Here is a 20,175-nt window from a genome sequence, read left to right as displayed (position 1 = left end):
TCAAGTTTTAACTTGATTGTGTTTTTTTCTTATAAGCAAATAAATTGTTCAATTTTTAAAGTTCATTGTAAATACACACATCCAAATTATTCTCAATATTAGCCCAACTTCATAATCTCTATCATTGTATCCACATAGTAGTCACTATTCATTAATTTATTTTTGAATAAATTGATGCATTCCATCATTAATGAGGATGTTTAAAAACATTAATAGATTGTTATAAAAATTCCAAAAATAGAACTATTTGTGTGGATTATGGAGAAGTATTGACGTAGCTTCTTATATAATTACCAAGAAAATAATCATTTATGTGGGTGCTAGAGAGGCATAAGTAGCTTGATGTCTTGTAGAAGAGATAATTGTATAAGAATTACAAAACAAAGACATAGGCAAGAAGAGGACCAAAGTACACACAAAATTGGAGGAAGAGATGCAACTATAGAGATGGGAGTATAAATGGGAAAGTAAAAAACAAAACAAAACAAAATAATAAGAAGAATTGTTTGCATAACCTTGGAGCATTAAGACATGTCTATTTGGATTTGGGACTTAGACAAACGCAAGGAAAGTTAAGGCCTACATAGAGGTTGTTTTTGGCATAGTAAAAGTAAGTGAATTGTGCATAATGATCATAACAAATATTGCAAGTTGTATTCTTTTTATATACTATTGAAATTTTGGTACTAATCTCTTATAAAAATTATTTTTTGCACCAAATAAAAAATAAGTTTACTACCAATTTTTTTGTCTTCATTCTTATTGTTTAAAAAGATGGATACATGTATTTTTTAAAAAATATAATTGCAATCCAAATATTTTGATCTACTACAAATTATTGTGCATTAAAATAAAATAAAATAAAAATAATTATCAAAAACACTTTCATTCATTTACTTGTTATTTTTTTCAATGACCAAAAATGAACTTGGTCTACTTGTATGTTTTTGGAATTTTTGTATTATTTTATTAATTTTATATATTTGTGTCATTTTTTAGCTTGCATAAAAAACTAAAAAAAAATGTTTTGCTAACAATTATTGTATTACATGCGCTATTGTTTATGAAACATAATAAGAATTACTTGACATTAACTGACACATGCTATGTACATATTAAGTTTGACGTATTTAATGATTGAAATAACTTATTGTGCTTTTGAAACATTTTTAGTCAACAAGTATACTATTACAATTTCTTTAAGCTCTTTAATCTACACTAATAGGAATATAAACAAACAATACTTTTCAAACCAAAAATATACTAAGAAAAATTAAATCAAATAGAAAAATATTAAGACATATTTTAAAATAATAAGAATCAAATAAGGAAAAATAAATTATTCATTGTATCATGACTTAAATTTCATATTTTGAAAAACCATCAATATTTACACTCCTAACACCATACAAAAAATTATATATATATATATATATATATATATACACATCTTGAAATTGATGTACTAACAAAGGTTCAAATCAATATACTCATTATACAATCAACATGTAGACATGCAACTCAGGTAAAGAAAAAATATCTAAAAAGAAGAGCCATGAATTCAAAAGAAGTGGACCCATCACACTTGTAACCATACATAAATTAAGCGACACCTACATTTCATAAAACACGTTCGCGGGATCGAGAACGTGAAAGCACGCCAGGGGAACAAGGCGTTCCCGCCGCCATAGCCACGAACACCCCGAAACAGAATCCCCTGTTTTGGCTCAAACCTGAGGCGCAATTTTGAAGAGGCTTCCTCGAAATTAGCGCCTCGAAAGCGATTAGATTATGAACTAGATTGCTCATCCGATGATTTAGGGAGATGCTTGTGGAGATTGCCAGTCTCGCGACTTGAAACTGTGACCCCAGTTGTTGGGTTGGGCGCAACAGCGAGAAATCTTGAGGTGAGCTCATGCCGAGAAGCTTTGACAGGGAGTTGAGAGTAGCTTGGAATTCTCCATCGCAGCTCCTTAGATTGCGTCGAGTAGATTACTTTTTTCGCATTGCGTTGGTTGATGACAAAGGATTTGCGCTTGTTTTCTGTGGATGCAGAGCTTTGGTTAGGACTGGCGCTTTTCGCTCGTGCTCGCTTGGTGGACATCGAATCGCAGGTTTGAGCTTCTCGAATGGGAATTTTAGTGTTGGTTAATCTTTTTCGAGCCGGTTTCTGTTTGTCATCGATAAGTACGTGAGGGTTTCTTCAGCGTATGTTCTCTGCATGTAGAATTTGAACCCGAGCTAGTTTCTTAGCTCAACCTTTTCTTTACAGTGTGCATGTTCCCCTTTGTCTTATATTTCTTGCGTGTGAGTTTGTGTGTTTTAGAGAAGTTGAATGAAAGGCGCGATTTCCTCTGGTAGCACAAATTTCAGGGCTGTCAAGTACTGGAGTCCGACATTACACGTATGGCCTCGCCAACAGTTCTCAGTCGCCAAGCCTCTAACTGCTCCTAAAAGTAGTGGGAACTTTGGGTCACTTTTCTACTCTTGTCATGAAAGCGCGCAAAATCCTTCCACTCTGTCTTTAGGTAGAGGCTCTACACTTGCTTCAACTGCGCGTCTCATTGCTCTTGCAGAATGTAACGCCACCTCAGGGTGTTACAGAGCTTCTCGTCTTTTGCCCCAGAGATGCTTGATTGCCTGGAGCAGCTTCTGGATCGCCGATCATCATGGGGCAGTGAGTTCACGCATACCAAATTGCAGGTGAGTGGCTTTCTTTGGTCCTGAGCACCTCAATGAGTATTATTTTCGAAGGGTTCTGGCTTCGCATCGTTTGCAAGATATTGTGGTTGCGCTTAAGGTACACGAAGAAATACTAGTGTGTGTGTGTGTGTGTGTGTGTGTGTGTGTGTGTGTTTGTAAATGTCTTCTGAGCTGGCATTGGGGTTTGAATCTAATGAGATACCTTAAATATAAATGTCATTTCGGTTACCTGTAGATCGTCTGACATTCTGACAAAAAAAAAAAATGGTCAACACAACCTTGGAAACTAATCACTCAATATACGATTCGAAGTTTTGAGATATACTTTCTACTTAACATTTCATCTTGTAGAAATTCATATTTGTATCGCATCTAGATTTCCTGTATGTGGCGTGTATCACGTTTGAGTAGCCTCATGAAACTTCTGCAATTTCCTAATGAATCGTGCAATTTGTGTACTTCGATTGTTTCATAGGCCAAGTATCTCTTTTCCTGTGTCTCAACTTGAAGACAGAAGTGGGCTCAAACAGATACAGTGCTCGAGTTTTGTTATCTGGAAGCTTAATTGTACCAGCATGAGTGAAAGACAGCTTAGACTGAGAAAGGAGAGGGTAACGTCTGCAGAGACAGTTGCCCGAGTTCATACAATGCGACATGGAACCGGAAGCACGAAGCCCGGAAAAGTACGTTGCTTCTCAGAGGTAATTCTCAATAATGTTCCCAATTTCGAGTCGGTTGGAGTTGTTGCGGTAGCACTTTTTCATTCCCATATTTTTTCTGTTTTATTTCTCCTGTAACCACGGAGTGATAATTTCATGAAAAATTTCCTGATGTTGAACCCTAATACAAGATGTGGGATCTCCCAGGAAGCAGTCGTGAAGCTCAGTAAGGAAAACTTTGATGCTGATAGCTGGCAATTTCAATTACTGGAACGTCATGAATCTAATAATCTGAACTCTTACACTGTTGCTGAGCTTCGTCAACTGTTGAGGTTCGTTCTTTTGTTATCTTACCTTGATTGTCTTAAATGTTAGAGTGGCTAAATATTTCAATGAGGTTAAATGTTTTTGATACTTGAAAATATTTGTTTCTGCAAACTCAATACATTGCATCTTCCCTCAAGTTGGATTTTGTTTTTTTAAATAACTACTTTGTTTCTGTGAATTATTTGAGCTGGTCTGGAGGAAATTGGCGGGCATACGGAGCTCAGACCATGTATCTATTATTACATGCGCTCGTTGCAATTATAAAAGTACACGGTGTCTGGGTACATATTTTTAATGTTATAACTCGCAATGCACACGGATCTTGTGAAAGTTGCATGAAGCATATAGATCGTCTCCGTTTATGTACTGCACAACGACGCATTGGTCGTGGTACTCATAATACGGTGATACTGTGTTGGACAGGAAGATGAAGAAAGAACCAAAAGGTTTGAAATCAGATTTACTGAAGGCTGTGAAGAGTTGGCTTTCTGATCATGGATGTCCAAATTCGTTAGGTGTGTTCCCTTCCATTGCATAGAATATTCATTGGTGACCAGATCCTCAGTAGTAGCGAAAAGTCGCATTTTAAGTGTTTATGTTTCCAGTTAACTCATAATCATTCTTAGAAACGTTGTTAACTTGTTTTACGATTGCTTGTATAGTTCTGGACGAGGAAGAAAAGATGGATATTGACCCGAACTCTCAAGTTCTCGGGACACCGGAGGAAGTTGCCATGGTATCGAAAACCAGAGCAGCCGTATCTCATCGAATTGGAACGCAAGGTGGCAATAAGAGGATGGGATTAGAATCCGCTTCACCAACTAGAAGAAAGAGACAAAAGGATGCAGCAGGAGAAGTTGGTGGTGAAGATGTCGCCAATATACAAGTCGATAAATCTGATAAAAAGTCGCCCAAAGCGGAATCACGCAAAAAAACCATAAAAAAAACCGAGGCAGAACCCTCCTCGGTAGGTAATGACAAGGAGCCATGGACTAGTTTAGTGCATAAAAAACCTCAACCTGGGTGGGTGGCTTACGATCCAAAACTCATGCGGCCGAAGCCACCTGCTAAGGATGAGAAAGTGGTGAAGCTGCTATCTTGGAACGTGAATGGTTTGCGGGCTCTCTTGAAGGAGAAAGGAGCTGAACATGAGCAAGGTTCTATGATTGCTCGGCTGGCTGCAAGAGAGGACTTCGATGTGCTTTGTTTGCAGGAGACAAAATTACAGGTTAAGCTGCATCATCTTCGTTGTTTCGTTGCAGGATGATCTCATGATTACGATCTGTTCTGCTGTTGTATTTCTTGAGTTTTTCTATGTGAATGATCTGTTTGAATACCCATGAAGACATTATATTTATATCTGGTAGCTTACGATCACAGTGCGAGAAATGTGTTGGGTGGGATTACTTATTTATTTAGTGTGTTCAATTTTGGGCATCAGCAACTCTATAACACCGAAGACTCAGGATCTTGTTTGGATAGAAGTTCACGAACCAGCATCAGCAAGGTTCCTTCAAAAATGTATTAGCTCCACAAATAAAGTCTAGATCCTTATCTGTTTTCATAGTTGTGGTAATCAGGAAAAAGATGTTGCAGACATCAGAAAGTCTCTGCTGGCAAGTCACGAGGTAAGTTTGTGGGGTTGCAGCACCAGCAAGCTCGGTTATTCAGGGACAGCCATCATTTCGCGGGTCAGCATCATTAACAACATATATTGTGTCCATTACAATCTCATGTGATTGCCCAGAATTGAGTCCAAGTTTGCGTCGTCCCTTAGAGTAGCTTGTCGTGATGTGTACGTACAACGTAATTGCTTCCTCATGCGAGCATTGTCTTCTTGAACGTGCCTACAGATTAAGCCTATATCAGTGCAATATGGGCTTGGTATACCAAACCATGACCAAGAAGGTCGTCTCATCACGTGCGAGTTTGATACTTTTTATTTTGTTGTCAGCTACGTCCCCAACTCAGGGGCTAAGTTGGAAAGGCTGGTATGTTAACTTGCATTACGTTTAGCATCAAATCTTGGCCCTACTAACTTACTTTTTAGACTCGTTTTTTTGAACTTTAAGAGAAATAAGTTACCGATTTAACTCAATGTCATGTTGGCAGGCATATCGTACACAAGAATGGGATGTAGCTCTAAGCAGCCATTTGAGGGTAAGTGTGTGCACTACCAGAAATGCAGCTTCGACTACTTCTGTTTTGTTTTGTTTAATTTCTGAGACATCTGACATGAAAGGACCTAAGTTGATATTTGCATGCGATTTTCATATCAGGAATTGGAGAAGAAAAAACCAGTGATACTCACAGGAGATTTGAACTGTGCTCATGAGGATATTGACATTAACGATCCTGCTGTAAGACTCAGAAATACTTGACCTTAAATGTTCTTGCAGCTATGCATCTGAGATAAATTGGCTCTTACAACTTGAAATTCTCGCTCTTTTCTATAATGATAAATGATAATATAAACTTTTGTAATGTACTAATTTGCGAGGCATTGGGGAATTGAGTTGGTTAAAAGCTGACTTATTGGATGTTCGATGTATTCAGGGTAATAGGAAGAGTGCAGGTTTTACCGATGAGGAGCGAGAATCGTTTAAAACGAATTTTCTTGACCACGGTTTTGTTGACACTTTTCGGAAGCAACACCCAAATGCTGTTGCTTATACCTACTGGGGTTATCGCACGGCATCCCGGCCCAAAAACAAAGGTTCTGACTAGCAGCTCATCTGTTCTCCGCATGCTTCTTATGGAATGTTTTAATAGCTTTTGCTACTTGCCGTCCAAAGAAGTGTTGTGAAATTTAATTAAACTGTGTGTTAGATAATCTAATTGCTCTGCTTGTGTGAGGTCACTCCGCCGTTGGAGCCAAATCTGAAATCCAGCTAAGACGGTGTGGTGGTTTTGCAGGGTGGCGTCTAGACTACTTTCTTGTATCAGGGTCACTCTCAGAAAACGTGCACGACTCGTACACCATACCTGACGTGGGCGGTAGCGATCATTGTCCCATTGCGCTCATCCTCAAAATATAGCCAATGTATCTTCACCGTAGAACTCACCCTTGCCCCTGGGTCTTGTAGTCTCTTGATTCGTAACCACTAGTTGACTACGCTTCGTGCTTTTTATATCCGCAGACCCATTTATGCCTTAAAGTTGCCGGTGACCTTATCTTGACTATATTTTGTTGGAACTCTAGCGGTTTGGATATTGGAGACTTAGCGACTTCAATTAGGAAATCAGCAAACACAACCTGGTTCCTCCGGCTTTGCCATTTTAACCTGCAGTATACAGAGCATGAGCATACACTATGTGCAACTGCCATGGTCTTTTTTCTTTTTTTTTTCTTTTTTTACCTCCACAAATAGAACGAGAGATTACACCTCCACTGTTGATCTCAGCTTCTGTCCTAGTCTAGCAAAACTCTATTAAAATTGAGGCTTACTACAGGTTCATAACCATCACGGTAAGCAATCCGCACAGGTTTTGAGGCTGCCTCTTAGCCATAAGCCTAGTCTATTGATATGCTCTCGTGAGCCAGGGTCACTTCGTCATGGGAGATGCATGCCAGTGCAGATGGAATTTATGCTGTGATAATCACTTCTGAGTTTATCAGAAGGAGAGCTTTTGATGGATGAGGAGTCCTCAGTACACTGTCTAACTGGTACATGTGACATACTAACCGTTGAAACGTAGGTCATCAGGATATGGGTTTTTCATGGTAGACTGTTCATTTAATCATGATAACGTGATATTATACAACGTTAAGGTATAGACTTGGTTTTTCTACAGTATCATGTCGTTTACAAGACATTACTCTTTGATCGTGTCTTTGGAGGTACCATATGTTTAAATTTCAACTTAAATCAGTCAAGAAGAGAATAGTTACTAGATATGTGGTAAAAATTATATGGTTAAATGGCTGTATTCCAAAATTGGAGCAAGTTTGAGTGATTCTTTAGCTTATTAATTCGAATAAACTATATGATGGTTAATAAAATGATAATGCAAGTTATCTCAAATTATGTTCCAATCTAAGGTTTGTTTTCAATAAGGTGTCAAATTTGATCAAGTGAAAATCTACTATCTTGAATCAAACATATAAATTGTTATCTTAAAATTTTACATCAAAAACTTTCAAAAATAATCAAAGCAAATGTTCACAATTTAAAATTCAATAATGTCTCGCTTGATATTATTGTAAAAAAAATATAAATAAATCAATGATTGATGTTATTTAATATATTATAATTTTGTAATTGCATTGGTATAATAAAAATATGTGATTTAATGACAATTCAAATCTAATCAAAAAAAAAAAATTGAATATAAATCATTTATTAAGACTTTGAAGGTTCTACATTTAGAAAGAAAATAAATGAAGATAATACTCAATCTATTATATAAAACAACTTGGTTATAAGATAAAGAGATAAAAATATATTTGATTAGTTATTGAAAAGGAACTTTGAAAACTTGAAAAACGCAAAGTAATTGGAGTCCTAAGTATCTTTAAGAATGGAGTTGTTGGAATTTTGAGAATTTTCAATAATAGTTTCTTTGTGTATTAGGATCACCATCTAAAATTGCATCGTAGGTGCATGATGTTATGCTTACAGTTGTGTTGTCCTCTGGATTACAAATTGTATTATGCACTTTGTTCTAAAATGTTGTGTTGTGCTTGGCCCTGATCAATTTTATTTTGTTGCAGCCTATATTGTATTGGTTTTGTAAAGCTCAAAGCTTGTATGTGGGGCTTACAGCTCATAGATTTTGTTTGATTTGTTTTTATTTTTTTTTTCTTTTAGAGTACTGTAAGGTTTATTACAATTAGAGCAAGTTTGCACAAGTGGTTCTGTATGTTAATTGAAGAGGTGCTATTGCAAACAAAGAATATTTTACCATAGTTCAAAGCACAACTTGGATTTTAGATATTTGCTTGATTTTGGTATGAAGAGATTTGTTGCTAAGAGTATAAATTAGTTAGAGTGGTATAAGATGTTCAAATTAAAAAATCTAGAGAATGTTTTGTTCAAATATCACTTTGTTTCTAAAAGTAAAAAATAAATCATGAAAAAATGCATAATAAAGGCAAAGGACATAGAAAGAAGTTAGGAAACATAATTAAGTGAGAATTTGGTGAATAAGTGGATCATCTTCTTTATGAATATCATAATGAAAGAAAAAGATTTGAAGATTGTCATACTATTGGAAATATGGACTTTCAATGTCCACATTACAAGGAACTCTATTAGATAGATGAATGAACTATGATAGTGACAAAAATAAATCTGTAATTAATAAATGTTGTCTTCATGAAAAGGTTGAGTGTAACAAGGTATAGAAAAGATAATTATATAGATAATTATATAGATAATTAGAACCATAGAAGTTTCTAGAATTGGGATTAGGTTAGTGGACTAGGTAAGATCCATTGTAGAACATTCTAAAAAGGATTTAGAGTGGTTATTTAGATAGGGCCCACCATAGAATCTTCTAGAAAAGACTTAGGGCAGTTATCTAGGTAGAATCTGCCATGGAACCTTCTAGAAAAGAAGTTTAAGGCAGTTATCTAGATAAGATCCACCACCTAAGAACATTCTAGAAAATCCAGGGTAATAGGATAAGGTATAAATAGGATTGGCTAGGGCCTTTTGGAGCATCTGGTTACATATGGCTTTAGACCCTTTTTCTTAGTAAAGTTTGGTTTTACATCCGTTTGTTCATTTCAATTCTATTGTGTTTCTGTTTATTCAATTTGTCTTTTATGTCTTCTTCTATTTAGTTCTATTTTGGTCTATTTTGTCCTATTTTGTGATGAGGTTTTATGTTGCTGTAGAATAGAAAGATCTTAGATTTTTGAGATAGTCTAGTCCTATTTTATTGATAAGAGAGCAAGTGTTAGACTGTTTATTTTTGGTAGCATGTCAATAGTCATCATTTAATCCTAGTTCAGTTGGTGTGGTCACATTATGTACCATATCAAGGCTTCCATGAGATACTCTTAAAAAGTTAATTGGGAGGTGAAAAGATATTACAATAGTGGAGTCAAGAAAAGAAATTACAGTATGAGAGATATGGTAGAGCAATTCCAAGTGGAGGCTCAAATACAACACCTCTTAGGCCAGATAGCTACTTTGCAAAGGCAAATAGAAGCCTCGAGGACAAGAAAGTCAACATCGACTAAGTTGAAATTGAGTAAGCCTAGTACATACTCTAGAACTTTAAGACAAAAAGATCTATGTCAATGGCTCTTCAATATGGGACAATACCTCCAACTATCTGGAAGAAATACTATTGAAGGAATTATATATGGAGCCAATTATTTGAGAGATGAATGGGAGGAGTTTGAGACCGAGTTAAAGAATCAATTTTGGCCCATCAATGCAAAAAAGATTGAACTCGATTAGTTAGCAAATCTTACACAAGCTAGGTTAGTGCAAGGTCATGTCTTCCGATTTAAGTTCCTATGTCTTCAAATTGGCAATGTTTTGAAGGTGGAGATGATAGATCGATTCCTACAAGGTTTGAAACTTGGAGTCCAAAGAGAGGTGGAGCTAAGGGATCCACAAACATTTGAAGAGGCAATTCAGATTGCAGAGATGATCGATGCCATAGATTTTAGAAATCATGGAGCACAATCTATAGCACGAAGTCTTATGCCGCTATCTAATATTACAGTACAACAACCAATGCCAATGGAGATTGATGCCTTACAAGGATCATTGATACCACAAAGACAATAAGAATCAGTGCAAAAAGGATTGTGTTTCTATTGTCAAGAGTCAGCCCATTAAATTAGAGGTTGTTCAAAACACCAAAGTGCAAGTACCAATAAGACAAGGCAGGTTTATAGTCTTGAAATTCACCAAGCTAATAATGAATTAGAGTAAAAAAATAGGGCTCTCTAGTAAAGGCATCGGAGGTCAGTACTAAGGGTAGCTACTGTCTCTCAAAGACAAATGGTATAGCCTTAAATAACTATAAAAAGAGTCAACTGGTATATCTAAGAGGACTACGAAGAGGACAACCATGTTGAGTGCTTGTAAATTGTGGCTCTATAGAAAATTCCATCTCAATTGAAATTATTTATCGGCTTGGAGTTAAAATCAAAGAAATCAAAGGAAGAAGTATATACCTTGGAGATGATTGAGAGATTATATTGAATGAAACGTATGAAGAAGAAACCTTGAGATTGACAAACATCTATGACTTAAAAAAGAGATTGAAGGTGACAAAGCTAAACTATGATATCATCTTTGGTATGCCATGGCTAGAGATGGAAAATAAGAAAGTTTATTGGGTAGCAAGGACAATCTCTTTTAAAGATGGAGGACACAAGGTGACTCTTTGCACCTCCATATTATGTGAAGAAAAATGACAGCCTGCAATTAAAGACTTATTTATAGAGATGACCTTTATGATGAAGCAACTACAGCATGAGTAACCAATATATATGGTGGTTCCAAATCTTGCATTAGTGGTGGCAAAGATAGTCAAATGGATAGAACAAGCAGAGCAATTCATACAAAAATATCAAGATGTCTTTTCAACCAACCTACCTAGTGGCATCCCTCCTGATTGAGGTGCCTCTTTTCAAATAGAACTATTTCTTAGAGCCAAACCAGCAAGTCGACCAATGTATTTCCTAATACCAAAAGAACTTGAAGAGTTGTACAAGACATTAGACGAACTTTTAGAGAAAGGCCACATTTAAGAAAGCACATCACTATGGAGAGCACATGTACTCTTTGCACCTAAAAAACATGGTGGACTTTGTCTTTGCATTGACTATTGAGGTCTCAATAAGTAGACTATTAAAAATGCATATCCACTTCTACTTGTGGATGATCTTTTTGACCAACTTTAAAGTATAGTTATCTTTAGTAAATTAGATCTTTGGAGCAACTATTATTAAATACCTATTACAAAAGAAGATGTAGAAAAGATGGCATTTTGTACATACTATAGACAACTTAAATGGCTGATTTTACCCTTTAGCTTCACCAATGCTTCAACTTCTTTCATGGATCACATGAAAAAATTATTTTGAGACCTTTTGAATAAGTATGTAATCATCTTTATTGATGATATCCTTATATATAGTAAAATCCTTGAAGAATATGAGCAATATCTATGAAAGGTGTTGCATCGGCTATAAGACAATTATTACTATTGCAAATAATCAAAATGTGAGTTTTAGAAGTTGAAAGTCAATAAAACTTCAATAAGACTTCAATAAGACTTTGGTAGGGACCTTCAATTGAGAGATATGAATCATCCAACCTCAGAAGAGAAGAACACAATTACTCTATATGTACTTGAGAGCAATTAGCGATTGTACACGCTACAAAGATGTGATGACACTATCTATTGGAAAATCAGTAGTTGTTTGGACTGACTATTGACCTTTGCTACATAATTTAAATCTTGAAAACATGAAATTGTGGTATTATTGTTGGGAAGAATAATTGCATTTTTTTGATATCCAATTTGAGTACAAGCAAAGATGACAACATATTGTGCCAAACAATTTATCACGGTGTAAGGATGAAGAGAGTTTGCCTCAAGAAAGCATTGGGCTTTTAGCTGCCACTAATTGCTCAATCAAGTCTTGAGATAAGAAACACCAAGTTTGTATATATATATATATATATATATATAACACTTTTAGGTGCTAATACACTAAATATATAAGTCTTAAATTTCCAAAAATACCCAAAATATAATAATACCTCTAAATTCTTAAATAAATTTATGGAATATTATTCCTGAATTTTAAAAACTCATATCTTTCAATTGGACCATTTAAACACATTCAAATTTTACATAAAGTACTGATGTATTTTCAACAACTATCTTAACAAATTTTAATTGCAAATTTATTGCAGATCTTAAGATATCACCAAAATCCTAATAGTAGCTTCAAATCCTAGTTTTTATATACTTGCATGCAATTTTCTTCCTATCTCACAAACTAAACACTCAAATGCTACAAGTTTTGTATGTATAGTTTTTTAACATAATTATCTACCTTCTTCAAAAGGTTTGGGCCAAAAATTCTACTAGAAACTCAAGATATGGCTCCAACCATTACTATAAGCAAAATCACTTACTTACTACCTTTGATTTGGATGCACTGACTTCAATCCTATATAATTCCTTCATCCAAACTCCAATTTTATCATGTAGTATATAAAAAGTTTAGTCAAAAAAGTGTTCTCTCCAACCCAGTTTCCGATCCTTCGTTGCTTTCTATAATTGTATGTTATACCCCAAAGAGTGGCAATAGATATGAAATTAACACTTTAACTTTGAGCGCCAATAACTCCTTCATAAAAATTCTAAATCATACAAAATTTGCATCCAATCCATACCCAAAAATCTAAACTTAATGACTCTAGCCTTCAAAGCTCGAATGACTTCAAAAAAGAAACTCTAATTCCTAATAAGACCTCAGGTAGCCCCCTTGAAGTCCATTGGGCATGGCCTTCGACTAATAGGAATGAAGATCCCCATTCCTTGCCTTCATCCAACCATGCCTTACTTTCATCTCTCTCAATAAGCCTCCTACTAGTTAAGAATTTCTTCTTTAGGCTCTAATCTCCTCTCAAGGCTTCATATTAAACATTTAGGTCCTATAATTTTTTTAAATACTATAATCAAAATAGATAAAACTCAAAATAAAGTTTTTTTATATCCACTCTCTTTAAATTAATCTATTAACCATTCTAAAATATACCAAGACTTATAAATATATTATATATCCTAACTAATTTTTACATACCATAAGCAATTACAGTACAACAACAGAGACCAAACTTGAAGGAAAAATTAAAAGATAAGGTAAAAGTCACTACTATTAGTAGTATCATTTTAGATCTAATCAAAGAGATAGAATAGAAGGAAGCTATGCAAGAGGATGCTTATTTCAAGATGATTAGCGATCGATTGAAGATGGGTGATATACAATATCAAGATTACATTCTTAGTAATAGCTTGTTTTATTTCAAGAAGCGAATTTATGTACCAATGCTAAATTCTAGATTTGCATACTTCAAGAAGGACATGACATCCCAATATCTAGACATCTGAGACAAGAAAAGACATTAGAACGGATTTCAAGGACATGATTTTAGATAGGTTTAGATCATGATGTTTGAGCCTTTATATGCTCTTATGAGTCATGTCAATATAATAAAGTATGCAACATAGAGTCTTTTAAACTATTATAGCTAATTCCACTATCTATTATACGTTGAAAGCAAGTGAATATAGATCTCATTATGAATTTTTTGAAGATGCCTCATAATCATACCGCAATTGCTATCTTTCTGAATCAGCTCTCAAAGCAAATTTACTTGGCCGTGGTACACTCGGATATTAATGCTTCAATGCTTACACAAGTTTTCTTTGATATTGTCTTTCGTTACCATGGATTATTCCATATCATTATTTCAGATTGAGATCCATACTTCATGAGAAGTTTTTGGCAAGTCTTATTCAAGCTATTAGACATACAATTTATCATATCTACAACCTTCCATCTTCAAACTGATGGGCAAACAGAGCGTGCAAATCAGACCTTCGAGGATATGTTGCGGGCATTCATGGCGATTCATTATAATGATTGAGATGAATATTTGATGCCTTTGAAGTTTGTTTATAATGATAGTATTTAAGCAAGTACTAGTCATTCACCATTTTTCCTTAATACTGATCAACATCCAATTATGCTAATAATTGTCAATTATCTCATTGACATCAACAACTTGACAACAGAGGAATTTATACAATGACTTACAATAGCCTAACAAGAAGCACGGCAGTGCCTCTTTATTGTACAAAATTGACAAAAGCAATATGTGAATAACCATTGATAATACAAGTCTTTTCAAAAAGGTGATCAGGTGTTCCTCTCCAATGCCAACTTGTCACTTACAACATCAATCCAAATCCGCAAACTAGCACCTTAGTGACTTGAACCTTTTTACATTTCTGTAGTAATATCTGATGTCGCATACCACCTCGAGCTTCCACCACATATTCAAGTCCATCCAATCTTCCATGTTTTGCAACTAAAAGAATTTCATACCAAGCCAAAGTACTTTCCGGATTGACACCAACCAACAACACCACTAGTTGTAGTTGGTAACTGACAAGAATATGAAGTAGATAACATTTTTGAGCACCGCTATCTTTGTCATTATAGTGGATGTCCACAACTTCAGTATAAAGTTCTATGGCAAGGTTATTCCATTCACGATGCAATATAAAAATCTATACAAAATCTCATCCATTACGAAGAAACAATTTGTGGATACCATTGGGAGCAAAATGAGGATGTTTCGTAGTAATAAAGGGAAATTAACTGTAACAAGATATAGATAAGATAACTATACAGATAATTAGAACCATGGAAGTTTTTAGAATTGAGGTTAAGTTAATAGACTAGGTAGAATCCATCATGGAACATTTTAGAAAGGATTTAGGATGGTAATTTAGATGAGGCCCACCATAGAACCTTCTAGAAAAAGCTTAAGGCAATTATCTAGAAAAGAAATTTAAGGTAGTTATCTAGGTGGAGTCTATCACTTAGGAATATTCTAAAAAGTCTAAGGTAGTAGGACAAGGTATAAATAGGACTGGCTAGAGCCTTTTGAGGCATCTAGTAAAGTATGGCTTTAGATCTTTTTTCTTAATAAAATTTGGTTTTGCATTGTTTTGTTCAATTCAATTATGTTCTGTTTCTATTTGCTTAGTTTGTCTTTCGTGTCTTATTCTATTTACTTCCATTCAGTTCTATTCTGGTCTATTTTGTCCTATTTTGTAATAAGATTTTATGTTGCTGTAGAATAGAAGGAATTTGGATTTTTGAGATAGTCTGATCCTATTTCATTAAATTTTTGCTTCTTAAAGATTTCTTATTGTTAATTAAATAACTATTTGATGGATAAAATAAAAAAGTAAGAAATTTTGGAAGACTATTTGATAATATAATGTTGTACAAGCATTTGCATTTCTTGGTGTAAAAGTTGGTAATATTATCTTGTAAGAATATGATTTGTATAGTTTTTACATATTTTAAGAGCTTTGATATCAAATAAATATTCTTTTATTGGAATAAGGTATAGAGGCAAGGTATATGTAACCTTATAATTATAGTCTCAATATTATACATAAAGCAAGGATGTCATATAATAATAATTTTTTAATTAAAAAAATATGGGAGCTTCAAGAATGTTTGAATAAACATCACTTATTTTTTTGACTTTGTTGATAAGCTCATAAAATATTTTATAAAGTAAGAAGAAGAGAAGAGAGTCGTGATAATATATGCGTACATCTTTATTTTAGTAAAGATATTGACAAAAGGTATTATAATCTTCTAATTTCTAATAAAATTATAGTTGTTATGTTGGGCAATAGAATAAAAGCAAAAGAGATGAAAGATATAATTTTTTAAAAGAAAAGATGTGCATTGCAACAAATTTATGAAGGATATCATACATACTTGCCACTTTCTTATGTTATTTTTTTTCTACAAAGAGATTTTGGATAGTATGACTAAATGAGACATAGAGATATGAATGCCAGTAAAGATTGTTATAAAAATATGTGGATTGTATGTGTTATTCAAATGAAGTTTTATTCATGTTAATTTTTTCCACAATATAATAAGTACTCAACTATCTTATGAAGTAGAAAGTTGCTACAAGAATTTATTGTAGATGTTTTAATAGTAACAAAGCAAAATCAGTTGAGATACTTCAATATGCATCAAAATAGGCTATGTACAAATATATAATAAGGATTGGCAAATATTTTGAAGATATGCAAAACCAAGAAGTTGACATATAAAATCTAAGATTGATTAATTTTTTTTGTTGTCTTATATTGGAAGTATAAGAAACCTATTTTAAAAAATTCAATATTTTATAGCCATTACTTGATACTTTTAACATAAAAATATATTTGGTATAATGATAGCAAATTTACAATAGTCAAAGATTTCAAATGCATTGTTTTCAAGATAAAGGTCCAAGAATTATTTGGACTTGGTAGAAAAAGTATTTGAAGTCAAATAGTATACATTAATTGAAGATGTTTATAAGCATCACATTTTAAGACATGCACTTATAAGAGTGCATACTATTGAGTTTTAGAAGCAAGATCTTTTACATATTTACTTTTCATTTTTTTTAAAATCAAATATAAAAATCAAATATCCAACCAATATTGATAGGATTGTTTGTACATAGTTCTCTATTAAAGAAGAAGATCCATTATTATTTGAGACAATTAGTACTTACATGATTAATAATCTATATAAACTTCAAAATATGTAAGTTCTATCCATAAAAGATGGAATATGTCAAAAAAGATATCTAAAAGAATATTAAGAAGTAATATCAATGGATGGTGATGGCTATCTTCAATATCATAGAAAGATAAATGAAGAACTTCCAACATTGGCAATCATATTATAAATAATTGAAATATTATTCTATATAATCTTATTTTTAGCAAAAAATATAACCACAATATCAACATTAAGGTTTGTGCTTCAATTCATGCTGTGAAACATATTCACAAGTATTTCTCCAAAATACATAATTCTACAAAAATAAAAATTAGAAAAAATAAGAATGATGTCAAGAAAAACATTGATGCATAGTATGTTGGAGCTTCAGAGGTAATATAGTGTTTGTTTGGAATGAAAATGCATGAAGAAGTTTCAAATATGATTTGATTGGTGTTATATTTTCTTGGAATACATCAAATAATTTTTGATCCAAATAATGATATAGTTGAAGTCTTTGGAAAGTGACAAAAAATAACTTTGACAATATTTTTTAAAATGTGTGAATCTATAGAGATTTTTTGGTAATACAAGCATCATAATTTTTTGTAACATTTTGTATAGAATAAGACCTCAAAAAAGTAGATAATAAAACAACATGGATTTATAATTTGAAGATTTTATATTGTTGATCCTATTGGGAGAAAAAGATTCTATATTTGGCTTCTTCTAATGGTGGTATTTACACCACATTCACTAAAAGATTTACGTATTATAAATGGAGTGCTCTAACCAAATGTTAAAAATGCATGCTTAGAAATGGAATTATTTGGAGATAACAAACAATAAAAGCAATGCTTAAAAAAAGTCTTGAAATAAAAATATAAAAGTAATTAAGAGCATTATTTATTATTATTTTTATTTATATACCTAAAAAAGCTATAAGATAAGTTTAAAGAAAGTTTTTGTCATGATGTCGGTTGTCAATTGATTCAAAATTATAGAATTAAAAAGCCAACAAAAAGATAGATATTAAATTATAGACTATTTTTTCTTAATAAAATTGTTTAAAAATTAAGTAAAATATTTTTTAATATTTGATTGATATTATTTTTAAAAGTGAATTGAAAAAAAAAATACTACAAATTGAATGCTTTTGGAGCATGGAATTATTTCAAGCTAAAATGAAATAGAATGGAATTATTACAATTTCATATGGCATGGAATTATTACAAGCTAAAATGAATAGAAGAAGCATATGTACCAAAATTGAATGATAAATAATACACCATGTATTTGGATACTATTACTTTAGTAGATAATAATTTTAAAAAGATGTATTTTTTTAGAAGGACCAATAAGAAGTGGAAAAATATTTGTCTATAATATAACAATAATAAAGTTTTAAAGTGATGATTTTTTTTTTAATGTGTTGCTTCTTCTAAAATTGAAATATAATTTTTAAGTAATAGACAGATTTCACATTTTATGTTTAAAATTTCACTCCAACTTAATGAAGATTTGTTTTGTAATATTGCAATAAACGCACCATACGTAGATGTGCTAAAAAAGACAATTTTGATTATTTGGAATGAAGTACCAATTGAATATTGTCATTGTGATTAAAAAATCAATTAAACTTTCTAAGGCATAAATGGTACTAATAAGTTATTTGGTGGAATTACTATAGTCTTTAGTAGAGATTTTTGAAAAAAAATCTTGTTATTGTTAAAGGATTAAGAGAAGAAATTGCTAATGTTTCTTTGCAATGATCATAGATTTGGTCTAATATTAAAGTCTGAAAGTTGATCAAAAATATTCATTTGAAAGATATATCAGATGAAAATTAATTATTTGCTAAATAACTCTTAAAGATATGTATTATAAAAGGTTTTTTTTTAAGTTTTTTTTTATGATAGAATATTTTTGTTTAATATATCTAAAAAGGATTTTCATTTGCAAATTGAAAACAGATCCACAATTATAGATCCATTGAAAAGTACCATGATTTTTTTAGAACATATAAAAGTATTTTCAACATGAAATGATTTGATTTAAGTTGTTTGTATAAGATTGGATGAAGATAAGACACTTAAATATAAATATTTTATAGACAAGTTTATTTTATTTGCACAAAAATATCATATTGATGATCTAAAGAAGTGTATTATGAAATGATATTCTAAAATTTTACTTATTTATCTTTGTATAGATAAAGAAATTATAAAAATAGTTTCAATAATAATAATTATTATTATCCAATCAAGTATTTGAATAACTTAAGTCCATTTAGATTGCCACCATTTAGTTTAGAAATAAAAGGTTGGCTATCTTATTATGTTGTTGCAAAATATTGCTCCATTTCAAAGACTACACAATGAATCATGCTTGATTATTACACAACTCACTAATTGAGTTATAAAAGGAAGATTTTTATCTAGAGACTATAAGAGATAGTTGGCTTTTCTTCCAAAAATCACATTATATCCATCATTTGCAAAGATTTTGTTCAAATTGTAGCAAAGCCAATTTCTAATAAAGGTAAAAATTACAATGACTATCAACAAATTTCAAGGACAATCATTGAAGAATGCAAGAATAGATCTTAGAATCCTTGTATTTTGCCCTTTTAAGATGCACTTCTTTGAATTGATTAAGATTCTATAGCTTGAAAATTATAAAAACAAAAATACCACCATAAATGCAATTGATTTTGAAATTCTTTTAACATAATTATTTTAGATGTTATAATAATTACAATGAAGAAACATAAATAAGAACTTAAAATTTTAATGGTAATTTCATTATCAAACTGAATATTCAAAAGAAATATCATCTATCCCGATTCATTTCAAATTAAGAATGTATCAAAAAAAGTAATTGAGTTTCTCATCCACATTATTAAAACAAAAACAAAGTTTACAAAGTAATTGAAGCTATGACCATACCGTTTAAACAAATTTGTACACGTTGTAATACAATATGATCTTCTTACACAGCCACCTTAAAATAATTCCAGATTTCAACTTCAACACTAACTGTTAAGAATTCATTACCTTCATAAATGACAGCCGAGGCGCGTTGCATCGTTATCTCGGTGCTTCACTTTTGCTGGGGTCTGCACGTCGATGCAGCTGATCAGAACCTGAATCACCTTCAGCTGTGGTTGAACGTTTTAAG

At 32.5% G+C, this 20,175-nt stretch overlaps 1 protein-coding gene across 6 annotated transcripts; it reads left to right on the top strand.

Annotated features, from left to right (window-relative positions):
• The first annotated feature begins 1,738 nt into the window (after window positions 1-1,738).
• Window positions 1,739-7,201, top strand: LOC112291687 (DNA-(apurinic or apyrimidinic site) endonuclease, chloroplastic). Of its 6 annotated transcripts, none has more exons than XM_090255594.1 (14): window positions 1,765-1,907; window positions 2,056-2,114; window positions 2,327-2,404; window positions 2,605-2,703; window positions 3,179-3,404; window positions 3,570-3,694; window positions 4,113-4,204; window positions 4,352-4,917; window positions 5,270-5,380; window positions 5,543-5,680; window positions 5,802-5,849; window positions 5,969-6,049; window positions 6,246-6,405; window positions 6,606-7,201. In XM_090255594.1, the coding sequence occupies exons 5-14, from the start codon at window positions 3,279-3,281 to the stop codon at window positions 6,725-6,727; spliced, it is 1,569 nt and encodes a 522-aa protein (XP_090111720.1). In that variant the 5' UTR covers window positions 1,765-1,907; window positions 2,056-2,114; window positions 2,327-2,404; window positions 2,605-2,703; window positions 3,179-3,278; the 3' UTR covers window positions 6,728-7,201. The 6 variants fall into 6 exon arrangements, with proteins under 6 accessions (XP_024395246.1, XP_090111720.1, XP_024395247.1 ...); XM_024539479.3 differs by having other exon boundaries at window positions 1,766-1,907; window positions 2,627-2,703; XM_024539478.3 differs by having other exon boundaries at window positions 1,739-1,907; window positions 2,327-2,703.
• Window positions 7,202-20,175: the final 12,974 nt, after the last annotated feature.

This window comes from Physcomitrium patens, chromosome 14 (genome assembly GCF_059467195.1).
Source record: "Physcomitrium patens ecotype Gransden chromosome 14, ASM5946719v1, whole genome shotgun sequence".
In the NCBI taxonomy this organism is placed as follows: Eukaryota; Viridiplantae; Streptophyta; class Bryopsida; order Funariales; family Funariaceae; genus Physcomitrium; species Physcomitrium patens.
Note: the sequence above shows the minus strand (reverse complement) of the source record. Positions and strands in the feature narration are given on the sequence as shown.